This window comes from Myripristis murdjan, chromosome 5 (genome assembly GCF_902150065.1).
Source record: "Myripristis murdjan chromosome 5, fMyrMur1.1, whole genome shotgun sequence".
In the NCBI taxonomy this organism is placed as follows: domain Eukaryota; kingdom Metazoa; phylum Chordata; class Actinopteri; order Holocentriformes; family Holocentridae; genus Myripristis; species Myripristis murdjan.
The window spans coordinates 517,640-532,658 of NC_043984.1; the positions used below are offsets into that span (position 1 = coordinate 517,640).

Sequence of the window (15,019 nt, forward strand, 5' to 3'; positions counted from 1 at the left end):
AACTAGAGAGAGATGTAGTGCAGCATTGGTATGTGTGTGTATGTGTGTGTGTGTGTGTGTGTGTGTGTGTGCACTGTCTCTCATATGTTGAGAGATGGAATGGGGGGACGGGCTGAAATGCAATGCTTTAAGACCTGAGGGCATGTTTGACTACTGGAGTTCACTTTGTTCTGGTGGTATTTACACACACACACATACACACACACACACACACACACACAAACACACAATTGCATATTATATATTTTTCATGGATAAATACCTGTGAACAATTACAGTTGTATAACAAACTCACTTGGCAGATGTACTCACATTAGTACACGTAACCTGAGCAACATGTACACATACACACTTACACAGACATGCAGACATACTTAAACAGGAAGAGTGTGTTAATGGTACATGAAGTGGCTGCATTATTTGATCACACATCGATTTCAGGTCCAGTTCAACAACAGCAATGATGGTAATAATGATAATAATAATAATAATAATAATAATAATAATAATATACAATATGTTGTTGTTGGGATTATTATTACTGATATCATTATTATCAGGTGAGAAAGAAACATTGGATGAATGGATGAACGGAGAAGACAAAGAAGGGGGGTGTTGGTTCCATGCAACATAGATATTGCTCCATTCCCCTCGTTGCTAAGTTACTATTGGCTGTTACTACGCAGCAGTTTCAGCCAATTGCATCACCTCCCTGTCACCATTTGGGGTGGGGCCTCAGTATACTCCACCGTGGAAGGAAGTGACTCATGTATCTCAGTGACATCATTTCTCCCTCTTCCCCTATGCCAATGCGCCCCTCCTCCACACACACATGCAAACACACACACACACACACACACACACACACACACACATATTGATAGCAAAGAAAGAGTAGGGATTATTATTTTACTATACTGTGTCGACAGATTGGCTGTATTGTTAACCGAATTTAATTGAATTGAAGTTAATTGTGAATTGAATTAAATTCAACTGAATTGTTTTTCACTGCTAAACTGAGAAAAAGAGAGAGAGAAATCATCATGGGGGAGACACAGTTATAGGCATGCACGTGCGTACACACATACATACACACACACACTAGTAAGATTATTGCCATGTGTGTAAATATGTTTTGAGAACCAGTGCAAATGCAAAGACTTGCAAAAGTCTGAAAATACCCTTTGAATTTCATTTTCGAAATCTCAGGCTTTAAAACACTGTTACATGCAGCCTTCCAGTATTTACATCAGTCTTAAACATGTTGCCTTGTTTTAAATGAGAAGTAATGCCTGATGTAGCATTACAGAATTTTAAGAATAAGAATAAGAATCCTTTATTGTCTCTGTTAACATTGTCACCAGCATTACTGCGAAAATCAGTTTAGCACCTCTACAGGCAGCGAAAAAGGACACTCAAAAACAGACAATAGGAAACAGTGAATATAAATAAAAACAATGAAACTTCTACAGCTTCTATAGCTTGTTCTGGATGCAAATGTAGAATTCAGGTTTTGGTACATTTTCACCTGTGCATTTATAAATTCATTGATCCATTGGATCCATTGCCAGTGCAAGTCTCTGCATTCATTTAATTGCAAATTAAATTTTCCTTGTGATGCTTTGCATAGCTGTTTATTTCAGGTGAAAGTAAACATAAAGTAATAATAGTAATATTAAAATAATAATAATCATTCACAGCACCTACTAATACTATATAAATATTTGTCAGATTATCACATGAATCCCAGGCCAGACCTTGAACGCCTTAGTTTTGAATGTAATTGAATCTTGTTCAATCACTGCCTGAATGAAAACTTGTAATGTAAATGATGATGAACTGTGTTTATGTCCAATTTCTTTGTCTGTGCTGCTCCCATGTGGTGCAGTTGTGAATTACAATATATGCATCTGTTTTGTTTTTTGTTTGTTTGTTTGTTTGTTTGTTTGTTTTTGTTTTGTTTTGTTTTGTTTTGTTTTTTTCCCCAGTATTTTGCAGATGTTTAGGTGCTCCAGATCTTCTGGTTCACCTTGTACAAAACAGCTATGACCAATCATACATACAGCCACATTATTTAGGAATTTTATTTAGGCTTCTGATGTTACTCTAACTCACAATACATTGTTAAATATCTAGTATGCTTACCATAACCACAAAGGTCTTACAGATTGCCCAGTCGGGTGCACTCAGTGACCTTTGGTCTTAACCTTACCTTTCATTACTTACTCCTCTCTTCACACATCCCTGCGAGGACCCATGAACCTTAGCTGTTGTCCACTGTTCCTGTAATGTACAGTACGTATAATATTACTCTTTGTTGCCCTGCTTTTTATTCTTTCTCCTGTGTTGACAACAGATAAATCTGTTGAAATTGCTGCCCAGTGAAAATCCTGTATCTCCAATTTTTACAAACCTTGGGTTTATGAAAGTGAAATCTGGGAGATACATGGTTTTCGCAGGACAGCAGCAATTTACTATTGCTTGTATGTTTAAAGGGCCATGCCAGTAATTTTGCATGTGTAGCATAATATCCAAAAAATGTATACACTTAACATACATGCTAATCTTTTCCTAAAGCAGGCAGTTGTATTTTAGAACTCTAAAATATTTTTTCCTATCTTTTATCCAGCCAGTGGATTCCATTCATTGTACTACAATATGAAAATAAACTTTCAGACTTCAAACTTTCTTTTGTCATCAAAATAAAATCACCTGCCTTCGTTTTCCTGAAAGCAGCAGTGTTGTTGCATTTTGATGACTTGAAGTTGAGTGGAGTGAAGTGCTGTCTTCACTGGAAAATAGTCGCCAGGGAAACATTTGATTTACATAGTGAATTGTCACTTCTGTGGTTTATGAATGACAACGGCTTTGTTAGCCACACATGCAGAACATTATAAATTTGAAAATCAGTGTATTTTGAGTATAATCTCTAGTAACTTGTGTGATTCTCAAAATTGTTTGTTGCAATGTAAAATGTGGGTAAATTGTGGTAAATGGGCCGAACATTCAAAATCATTGGCATGGTTCTGATGAGTAACACACATACATTGCACTGCCACAGTGCTCACTATTCCACACAAACATGCACATTCTTGTCATGATCTGTTCTTTCCATCTTGCACCATATTATCCACTTTACTTTCATGACCAAATGCTTGTGCATGGGTTTAATGCTCACTCATTGCATGAGGGGATGATGAATCTGGTGGTGGTGATGATGATGATGATGATGATGATGATGATGATGATAATGATGATGACAATGGCACTGGCGCTGCCTAGGAATTTGTCTGTCTCATTTTCTGCCTCCCTTTCTTTTGTGTCCCTGTGCAGGTGTGGTTTGAAGAGGAGGGTGGGGAAGAGGAGGAGGAGGAAGGGGAGTTTAAGAGTCCCATTGTGTTCTGCATGCAGGCTGAGCATGCTGGGACCAGGACCTACTACTTTAGTGCCGACAGCCATGAAGAGCAGGAGGAGTGGATCAGAGTGATGAATGATGCTGCACAGGTCAACATCCATCCAGCACAGAGGTACTACAAGCAGACATGCTGATAGATGTATAGATGCATAGAGACATAACACACACACACACACACACACACACACAATCTTATACTTCTATTTCTAAGTCTGCTGTTAGGATTACACTGATTTAGCCTCTTGAAAACTGGCAAGAAAAAGACTGAAGCATATATATTTAAAGTAAAGTACAAAGATTTTGAATTCTAGTGCATCCGGTGTACATTATTTTTTGTTATAGTAATGTTGCCTTTTTTAGTCTTGTGGCAGCAACTCATTTTCATAATGTATTTTTGTAACAATATGTTGATGCCAAAGAGCCATATTCCCTTACACTGTAGTCTGGGCATTGTTGTCGGTACAGATAAGTAGCACAATAAAAATGTATCTAATTATTAGCATAACTATTAAGTAATATAATTAACAACTAAGTATTTAGGTGCTTCTTTCTCCTACAACTGCAGCTTGCAGCTATATCTGTAATCATTATTTCAGTATGCTATGGGAGGATTTTACCCTAGTCTGTAAAGCCTGCAGTGAAACCTCCCTAACCCTTCATTAAGGAGCTGTTACCCACTTAAAAAGGCTTATTTTGGAGAAAATATTCCCCAATGATTTGAGTTTAAAGATGGCAGCTATCAGCAGTTTCCACTAAAAAAATGTTTTTTGTAATTAGCTATCAAAAACTCATATCAGTTGTGTCTCCGTATCAACTCTATAGAATACAGTTTTGAAAACTTTCTTGCTTCTTACTTTCTTTACGCTTTCATATCCCTCAGGACAAATTCAGAGAGCAGTGCCACCACAAATGAACTCATCCATGCCACGGTAACAAAAGTAGCTGACATGCACGCACAGCAGCAGCCACAGATGCAAACACACGGCGAAGCTGACGTTGACCTGTCCTCCCAACCTAAAGTTAACGGAGTTTCCACCCTTGAAACACCCCCCTCCTCCATTCCTAACTCAGACCAGGACATAAGAATGAGTGATGAGAGAAGAGGAGGAGTTCCTGGCTCCAGCCACACACATCATTCAAATAACCATCCAAATGGCTGGGGCAGCTATGACCCACCCAATGGTCTGCCCCACAATAGCAATCCTCCTCCAACTAGAAGTTACAGTGGTGACTGCCCACCTCAGGTTCACCCAGAAGGGGGTGTTGGACCACCGCGGGACTCCAGGGAGCAGCTGGAGAACGTGGTGCTGAGGAGAGGCTTTGTGCCCAGGACAGCTCCAGAGAGGCTAGCCCAGAGGAAGAGCTCTATGACCCAACTACAGCAGTGGGTCAACCAACGCCGGGGCATGGCCTCCCAAGAGGATATGAGCAGGTACATAAATGAAGGAAAGGTACAAATCATCTCTTCTATCACTCTTCTTGGGTCTTAAAAGGGACTGTGTAGCTCACAGACTGTTCTTCTTGAATTGTTCTGTATACAGTGGAAACCACTTATGGTGATCACATCTGTTCACAATGAATTGATCACTATAAGCAGATGATTATTACGGGCCAGGCAGCCAAAGCTGCCAGGACCCTCTTGTATTCCTGCATGTTCTTCTTCTTCTTCTTTCTTTCTTCCGAGGAAGTCCTACTTCCCATGCGCGAAAAATCACCAAATTTTGCACAAAGGTCTAGTCCCATGCCAGATTTCCTCAGCTGCAAACACAAGCCAATAGTCCTGATGGTGGCGCTACAGCAAGCCTCTAAATTTCAAAACTTTGAAAATTCATATCAAATCAACCATATGTGCTACAGTTTTGCAACTTTCACCAAAATGTAGGCCCGATACTGAAGAAACTTTTGTACATTTAAACCTAATTAACCTAATTATGAAATCCATCAGTCTGTTTAAAATAAATAAATAAATAAATAAAACGGACAAACTTATTAAAGCTATCTCCTCCCACAATTTTTGCTTAAATGTCACCAAACTTGCTACAGAGCATCTTCAGACTGTCCTACACAAACGAGCCACACAGATTTTTGATTTATCAAAAATTGAGTCTACAGTGCATCAAAATGTTTGACTGTAAATGGTACTGTAAACATACACTTGCAAATTCTTGGTAAATAAATCTTCAGTGTTCATGAAAAAAATTGACAAACTTTTGGAGTCATGGTAGATGATGTGTGGCAAATTTCGGAATTTTATCTCAAAAATTCAGTTTTTGACAGCATTTTGAATTTTGCTCTCATGTGAACAATTGGAGTCAATCCAAGAATGGCATTTTTAAACATCAGTTTTTCACTTAAAGAGCAAATCAATCATTGTTAACAACAAATGATCAACACTTGATCCACTTGCCAATTAGCTCAGTGAGATAGAGGCCAGTCCTCAGTGTCGAAGATAGCGAGTTAAAGCCTTAGCTTGTGCAACATTCCCATGTGAGCTTGATGGGGTTCAGATTGAGAATGAAGAACTCTGAAACTGACTGGCACTGTAGCCGGCGTGCTGTTTCGGTCACTCGGCAGTGAGTGTGAAAACCCACAGTTGTTTCGCAAAGAAAAGCGCTTTTCTCCAACAGAAGAAGCTGCATGGCCCCTGCTCTGTAGATTGTCAACAAGCAGTGGATAAACAGCCTGACACACCATAACAATTTTTTTTAGTTTTGATTTGAATGTTTGATGTAATCTGGCTTCTAATATGGGCAAGCATTTATTTGTCAAAATGTGCAGCCATATCTGAGATGCAGCATTTAACTAGAAGTCGCCTTATAATTGAAGTTGCATGGTAGCCTAAAACAGTATTGTCCTCCATATAAATACCCTAATGTCAGAAGTGCAAATACTAAGCAACAGCTTGATAGTGGTTGAAGTGCATTTCAAACAAAAAACAACAAAAAAATAGAATTAGTGTAGTTTTTTCATTTATTTACATGTGTGAAAACACCCAAAATGAATGCTTTAAGCAGACTGTTTAATTACAGTAAGCAAATTATTTAAACAGCATTTGTATAGAAACGATTCTTTCCTCAGCTTTTTGATCCATATAAATGGTTGATCACTGTAACTGTGATCACTGTAAGAGGTTTCCACTGAATTAGTTGTTTTCATTCTTCTTTCTTTCTTTCTTTCTTTCTGGCTTTCTTTTTAAAGCTGCTTCCAATGCATGATAATGTACCAAATTTGGCATATAGTTCATACCATGCTGAACAACATCCACTAAAGTATGGGGCAAGACTTGATGGTGGTGTTATAACAGTGGTCTAGATTTTGAAATGTTTTGAAAAATCAGTGGTACATGCTACAGCTCTGGCAAAAGTGTTGCTCATGCGCACTTTAAAGGTAATGGGTGGGCAAATTATCATATTAGCCAATTAAACCAAATCCAAAACCAAATGACCACAAAAACTGCAAAGATTACGAAATGGAAATAACAAATCATACTGATTAAAGGCAGAATGAGTAGGATTTGTCAGTTGTGGTTTGTAAACACAATATTCAAAGTTGGCCCCTCCTCCCTGGCTAACTAACCACCAGCAGAATTTTAGTTTCCTAGAATAGTGACAAAATGAACAGGAAAAATATTTGGCCGACTAGCACCTACCTGTTTGACGGAAAACAAGCCAATAGTGCATTGCTCCTCATTCTCATCCTCTCCCTTAGTTCTCATCGGCAGGTGAAAGTCAAACCCAAATTTAATCTCGTTGTGGTACGAGCTTTGTCAGCTGGGTTTTGTTTACTATATTTCTCATTTTCCATGTCTGCAATTTTTGTAGCTCGATGATATGCTATCAATCTGGCACTGCGCTCTGATTGGCTGGGAGCTACACACCCACTGCCCAAAGACCAACACCTAGAAGAATCCTGAGCTCAGCAAAAACAAGAAAATCCAGGCAGAGGGCAGGGTCTCGGCACACACAAACCAACTCACACTGCTAGTGGCTCATAAGTGATTATTGAGAGGGATCATTCTGCCTTTATTTTCACAACATGAGAACAGGAAAATTAAATAAAAAACATATGATCAGACAAGGCAAAGGGAAAAAAACAAGCAGCAGGAGGTTAGATAGGAAACGTAATGGGGTCATCAAAATCCAGAGGAATTTTTTCTTCACTCACCAAGATATCATAGATATAAATAAATAGATTGAGGGATCTTGTGTACAAAGGTGACATTTGGGCCTATGAGTGATGCTACAGGAAAGGTCATTAGATTACCAAAATTAAGAGGGTTGATCCTCCTAGGAGCATGGATGTGCTTGTTGAATTTCATTGTAATATGCCTAATACATTTTGAGATAGCATATTCAATAATTGTTCTCAGGGTGGAGCTAGAGGAGTGGTCATGAATTCATCAAAATTGACAGTGAGTTCATTCACTGGACACCATGAATGTGCTCATCCAGTGTCATGGCAAACTGTTCAATACATTTAGAGATATGTTGTATACAAGTCAAATAGTTGGCCTGAGGGTAAACTAGTATGGTAATATGGATGCATTATGAATACAATAATGTAAATATTATACTACTGATTCTTAGGAATTTGGATAAATCATTACAACATTTTAATGAATAAAAAGAATCAAGGGCATAATCAGGGGGTTCTTTGCACATTTGTAAGGTTCTTTTATAGGTTTATTTTTAATGTTTATTAATTTGATATGTTGGCCCATTGCCTACAAAACCAGTTAATAGATAATCATTTCAACTTGATTAAAACAACAAAAAGTAATAATTTCACTGAATAATATATTTACCACATGAAAGAGTACATCATAATATGTATTAAAAACTACAAACGATGAGTTTTGAAAAATATTTACTATTATTTTCTGGTTGCTCCAAATGTGTCCCACATATTCGTCACCACCGTCAGATATTTATTTAAAAAACAAAAAACTCTACAAATACAAGGTCATTTACATTCCTGAGGAGCCCTTTTCAAACCTTCAGCTCTACTGCATGCTTCCAGACCGCTCAGGCTCCTGGAAGTTTTCTATTTTCTCTTAAATCTCTTCATATTTTGGGACACTGCTACTGTCACAACCATAACATGTCAACACCGTCACTTCGGTATAAAAAATATTAAATTAGATTATGGAATAAATGTATACTTTTTAAGAAGAGGTCTGATGCAGGTAGCAACAGGGGGGAGACAAGATGGCTAATGTGAACAACTCATGCTTATCATGTGAAAGAGCAGGTTTTTGTCTCCACCGTCAGACGTCACCACCTGACGGTGGTGACGTCTGACGGTGATGACTGAAGTCTGAAAAATGCTTATAACAGTGCTCAGGATTCTTATTTTTTTTGTACCAAATAGTTAAATAAAGTTGTTAAGCAAGAAGCCATTGACTTGAGTGGTATAAATTTTGGAAATGTATGTTTTAATGAGGCCACTGTCACCACCGTCAGATTAGTGTCACCACCATAAGAGGCAGTTATATTTGTTTTAAATGAATATGCTTACAATATGTTTCTTTGGTGCTGTTGAGTTATTAAAGTAATAGTCTCTTTTAATACAAAAATATGTTTTTCAAATAAAAAAAAACATTACGGTGATGGTGTTGACAAAAACAAAGTAGCCTAATAACTGGAAAAACGCCTATTTTATGAAAAAAATGCAAAATGAGGAGGTTGCACTGGTACATTGCTGAACAGTCAAGACCTTGGCCTATAACGATATACCTTCAGATTTTGTAATTTAACTCACTTTTTTATTTCAAAATTAAAACCTGTTTTATCCAAATTCCCAAGAATCAGTGATACTTCCTAATACACTGTGAGCAATGTTGACATTTTGGCCCGAAGTTGTCATTTTTGCCAAGAGGTGGCACTAGAGGAAAGGTCATAAGGTCTCTGCAGTTGACAGTGTCCGTCGCCTGGTGAGCATGAGTGTAATTACCAAATTTCTTGGAAATTCACGTAATAAATTTTGAAGTTTTGTGTACATTGTGGACAAATGGACCGAACTGGCCAACCAACTGCCCCAACCATCCTCGCCAGGGGCGGACTGGGACAAAAAATCGGCCCGGGCGTTTTGGACCAGACCGGCCCACCACATTCGATAACGCACACCTTTCCGGTCTTTTTGCTCTCTTAAATGTGTATACCAACTGTGCAACTCTTTAAAACCATAATGCCATGCAATTAGTTAGCTGTCATCAGCAGTGTTGGGCATGCTACTTTGAAAAAGTAATTAATTATAGTTACTAGTTACTTCTACTAAAAAGTAATTAATTACCAGGAAAAGTAACTATTACGTTACTTTTTAAAAAATTGTTCAAATATGTCAAATTACTTGGCTGCCCCAGTCATACTGGCCTATAGTACTATAGTGGAACAATAAAATACAATAGATGAATAGGAATTGAACTTTTTTATTCTCTTGAACAGGCCACAACTGGCCAACACCTTTTGGGCATCTATTTCAGATCAGTAAGTGCAGGTGCCTATCAACATGAATGGAGAATGAGCCCAAACTGCACATAGGAAGGTCATGGCGACAAACAAAGTATACCACACAAATCCTTTAAATCTGAATCTGATTCGATTGGTATATATATCTCCCCATAAAGTTAGAACAAGGCATTAAAAAAGGCAAAAAAAAAAAACAACAACAAAAAAAACCCAAAACAAAACAAGGCAAAATAATAATAATAATGATAACAATAATAATAATAATAATAATGATAATAATAATTTAGCACCTGGGTTACAAATTCACAAAAAGAGTACAGAAATGAAAATTACTGAAACCCTAAATACCACTGTGTGTGTCATCTAGCCAGTGACAGGCAGAATGATAAGAATCACTTCACTGTCATGGTTAACAACAAAGTGAGGTAATAAAGTAAAATCCGACTTTTGTCCGGGTGGGGAATTGAACCGAAGATCTCCTGCATGGCAGACATGGGCACTATCCGCTCTACCATCGGGAATTGTGTTCCTCTGGCATTGTTTGGGCTTGTTCTTTATTCATGTTGATAAATTACGAAAAAGTGAAAAAGTCCGATTGGTTTGAAAATTGACAGCCGCTTTTTTTCTCGCAGTTTTTCTGCGCCACTTTTGCGTTTTCTCTCCATCTCAGTAGATCCTATGCGATAACGTTCGACCCGCGTTGCACTGCACACCGGCGCACCGAGCCACAGGCTCGTGATATGATTGGGCCAGCCCCGTGTCAGTGAAGAAAAATAACCAATGGGCCGCAGAGCAGCGTGTCTCAAGGGCCGGCCTGGTGCTGAGTAGACAAACTCTTGCAATGACTTTATTTGCCGAAATCATTATGCAGGCGGGACCAAACTACGCAAAAGGGGTTGTTTAGCAATGTGATTGGGCCAGCCCAGTGTCAATCGGGCCGCTGATCTACTGATCTTACGGTCAGCTATTTCAATAATAATAAAAAAAAAAAAATTAAAAAAAAGTGTCGGGGGACTGTCGGCCCACTTAGCACATCGGCACACCGGGCAAATGCCCGGTGTGCCCGATGGCCAGTCCACCCCTGATCCTGATCCACCCCTGATCCTCACCCCAATTTTAAACTTCTGTTGTCTTTTCCCCTTCTTCCAGCCCCTCTCGATACTACACAGTGAACCGGGGAGTTTCAGCTGATTATTATGGGGTCTACTCCAGCAGGCCACAATATGTGGAAGAGTACCCCCTGTACCCACCAGGGGTTCGACCTGATAGCATCTGCTCTGTCTCTGCTGTGGGAGGTTACGACCGCCGATGGACCATCGAGGAGAAACGCCGGTCACTGAGGGATGGACCACTCCCAATATATGGACTTCCAATGCCCAGGGACCTATGGGGATCCCAGTACTACAGTGGGAGCCCCATTGAAATGGCCCAGACCTCCATGAGACGTCTGTCCATCCAGCCACGCTCCAGATCTGTACCCAGGTCACCCTCCTCATCATCAGGGGGGCCCTATTCTCCAGGGCCACCCAACTTTGCCTCACCAGCTCGATCACCATCGGTGCGCTTTGACCAGTTTCCAGGGGGGATGAGGGAGGACGTGATATATGCAGATCCATCCGTCTATGGCCTGAGAAGATCCCTTAGTTCACCAAAAGTGAGTTAGCGTGTGTGTGTGTGTATGGCTGTGTGAAGCTTTATACAACAGCCATACACATTCCCTTCACTTGACTGTATGCATACTGTCTTATACTACAAAACTGCAAAAATGAATATGCCAATACTGAATGCTCACAGAAATATTAATGGAATATTATAGTGATATTACAAGCAGGATGTCTCTATGATCCTCTTGCTCTTCCGCAACTACATGTTGCTATTTGTCACTTGAAATGGCTAGTACACATATTATATATGAAACAAACATACACTTATACACCTAAATTTTTGGTGTGTTTTGCTAAATCTAGCGATTCCAAGATTGAAACAAAGTGATGCCTACTTTGGACATTTGCCAGTGACACCATGTTTGCAGGTTTTGCTAGCAGCTGTCATGCTCCCAGGAACATCTTCCTAACAAGCACTTATTGCCTGTGTTCATTGCCACATTTTTTTGAGCAAGCATAGACATGATGTACCTCTACTTTTTCAGCATCTTCTACTTAATCTGGTTATACCACGGTTGAAGCAATTGCACTTCTACTTTTCTTGTGACAAACTTCGTAAAGGCAGCCCCTCTATGTTAATATCAGGTTTTTTCAAAAGAAATTTTAAATAGCTCTTTATTTATGTGTTCAATCCCATAAACATAATTATTATACATCAGAAAATATTCACAATTTCCTGCCAAATCTACTGATACCAGGGACAAAGCAATCTGATATCTACTTTTCCCATGACAAGCTTTGTAAAGTCAGCTCCTCCAGGCCAAAAACAGCTTTTCCAGCAGAAGTGTGCTTTAAATGGCTCTTTATTTCTGTGTTTGTTCCTACATTTTTACACACAGACATGTTATACATCAAAACTGTTCACCATTTTCGGCTGAATCTAATGATACCAGAGTTGAAGCAAGCACATTTTTACATAAAAATACACACATTATATGTCAATTATTATCATAATATAATAAATATTATCATCAATTATTCACTGCTTTCAGCTGAATGGAATGAAAAAAAAGTGCAATTACAAATCCGTGCTACTTAAGAACCACAGACAGTGCCATAGTTTATTCAGTATATAGTTAGGCTACTTCAGAGCCATGGTCCGGGTCATATATTGAAACTTGCACAAACCTCAGTCAGATAAAGGATCAATAAGTCAGACAAACATATTCAGCTAAACAAGCCCTCTGCCCCTGCACTCCTGCCCCTGCATGCAAATGAAAAAATGCAAACCTAATGCATACAGGATTACATGAACGCCTTTCTAAAGAGATGTGTATAAACAGAGGAATTACTACGTAAAAGTCAGACGAAGAGATGGAATGGCAGGTGAACAAGCAGGATGCAGTTTGGTCATTGCTAAGAAGGGGATGGCAGCCCCCTCACTGTACAGTGTATTCAGAAAGTATTCAGACCCCCTTCACTTTTTTCACTTGTATTATCTTGCATTCTGATGCTACAATCATTTTAATTCTTTCCCTTTTCCTTCTTAATAAATTTGCAAAAATTTCTATAATTCTGTTTTCACTCTGTCGTTATGGGGTACTGAGTGTAGATTGATGAGAGAAAAAAATGAATTTAAATGATTGCAGCATCAGCCTGCAAGATAACAAAAGTGAAAAAAGTGAAGGGGCTCTGAATACTTTCTTAATGAAATGTATATATTCCAAATATATTACTACTAAAAAATTACTACATTATTATTTTACCAGAGACTGCTGCCTATAATGTTTTCTGTAATGTTTTTCCATCACCACAACATACCCTAAATGTGTGAAGGAGCTGAACTCCTTTACAATTGAATTAATTAACTTAATTAGAATTTAGATTTTTCTGTTACTGGAATTTTATATTTTTGGATAAATTTCTGGAACTTCCACTTTACTTAAACTTAACAGTCACCTGAGGCACGTATAAAAGAGCAAAAGTTAAAAACATAGTACATGTGAAAAAGACAGCTCATAAAAATAATACATATGAAAAACAATGCATAAAATACACATAAAAACACAATAAATTTAAAAATGCAAACCTAATGCATACAGGATTACATGAACACTTTTCAAAAGAGATGTGTTCAAAGAGAGGAATTACTATGTAAATGTCAGATTACATATGATAGCACAAGAAAATGTGCAAAAAGTGGAGGGGGATGGACACATCTTTCACTGACACATCCTCCCTTTCATTTGTCTGTTCCTTTTGTACTTCCTTTCTTCCTTGCATTAGTATGACTACCCTGGTGAAAGGAGGTCCCTAAGCCAAGGATTATACCACTACAACTATCCTGCATCCCCCTCCCTCCGGAACAAAATGGTACGTGCCAATACTGTCCCCAAAACACACATATGCACACACATATGTACACACACGACATTCTATGCTAATAACTTACCACTGACTATGTTCATTCCCAAATCAGAAAGCACTGCAATATTATTAAAAGCTTAGCGCAATTTCTGGGTCATTTTTGTGGTTGGGAGCTTATTGTTCTAATGCAAATGAATAACTGGCCATATGTAGATGACATAACATCACATTAACATATTTTCGGAGCAGCCACAATGAATTGAATTTGATAGCATAAAGATGTTATAAAACATCAGTGGTAAACATCATGTTTTGGTGTCAATTGGTCAGACTCCATGTTAAAGGGCTCCTCTCTGGACTAACCATTTTGCACAGACTGAATCCATCTGTGAACAGTCAAAGATGCCAGTTTCTCCAGCGATGGTAACTTAAGTAGACAAGAAGGCTATGCAGCCACAAGACATGCTGGCGTTTGAGTAGAGGTGGTGACTCAGGCTTTTTTGACTAAGATCTAGATCTAAAGTTGTTCTAATTCTATGCCAAGTTGCTGCACATTGAAAATGGCTGGTAGAATAATTGGTATTGATGAGATTTCAGTCAACACATTCTGCAGTGATGTGGCTCTCTAAAGGGCCGAACAAATTTTCAGTGACAAGTATCATCCACTCCTCAAAATATCAGCTGAAAAAAAGTTGAAAACTGAAGACTGGAGAAAATGTCTTTAGTCTCAATGTGTAAATCTCAAATTGGCTCTCATAAGGACACAAGTACAGGAACACACACACACAAAGACATGTCTCATGTGGCCCAAGTCAGTTGTGGGGTTTCCACTGTACCTTTTTGAGTGCCCATCCTTGTCTACTGTGTGGACCACTCTCTCTTTATTTTTCCCTCTCCTAGTCTACTGTGATATTGTCCTCAGAACACACTGTACTAGCCCCATTAGTGTGTGTGTGTGTGTGTGTGTGTGTGTTTGTGCAGATTGCTGTCACTCCCAGCTCATCAAACATAACTCCAGGGCCAGGAGCCCTACGCGTTAGACACTGAAAGCAGCATCAAGCTGCGACATGGACTCTAGCTTTAGTCAGGAAGGCATTTTTCAAATATGTTGCAGAAACAAATATACTAAAACAGCCTTCACCAAACCGTAACCCTAACCTTAATTA

General features: G+C 38.7%; 1 protein-coding gene across 4 annotated transcripts in view; it reads left to right on the forward strand.

Moving 5' to 3' along the window:
* The window catches only part of plekha6 (pleckstrin homology domain containing, family A member 6), a 159,188-nt gene that overhangs the window by 98,019 nt on the left and 46,150 nt on the right, over positions 1-15,019 (forward strand). For 3 of the 4 annotated variants that reach the window (XM_030051587.1, XM_030051589.1, XM_030051590.1), the window contains exons 3-6: positions 3,412-3,527; positions 4,296-4,847; positions 11,032-11,536; positions 13,773-13,859. In XM_030051587.1, coding sequence (XP_029907447.1) covers positions 3,487-3,527; positions 4,296-4,847; positions 11,032-11,536; positions 13,773-13,859 — 1,185 coding nt within the window. In that variant the 5' untranslated portion in view covers positions 3,412-3,486. Of the gene's footprint in view, positions 1-3,333; positions 3,528-4,295; positions 4,848-11,031; positions 11,537-13,772; positions 13,860-15,019 lie in introns of all 4 variants that reach the window. The other variant, XM_030051586.1, reaches the window with a different exon arrangement.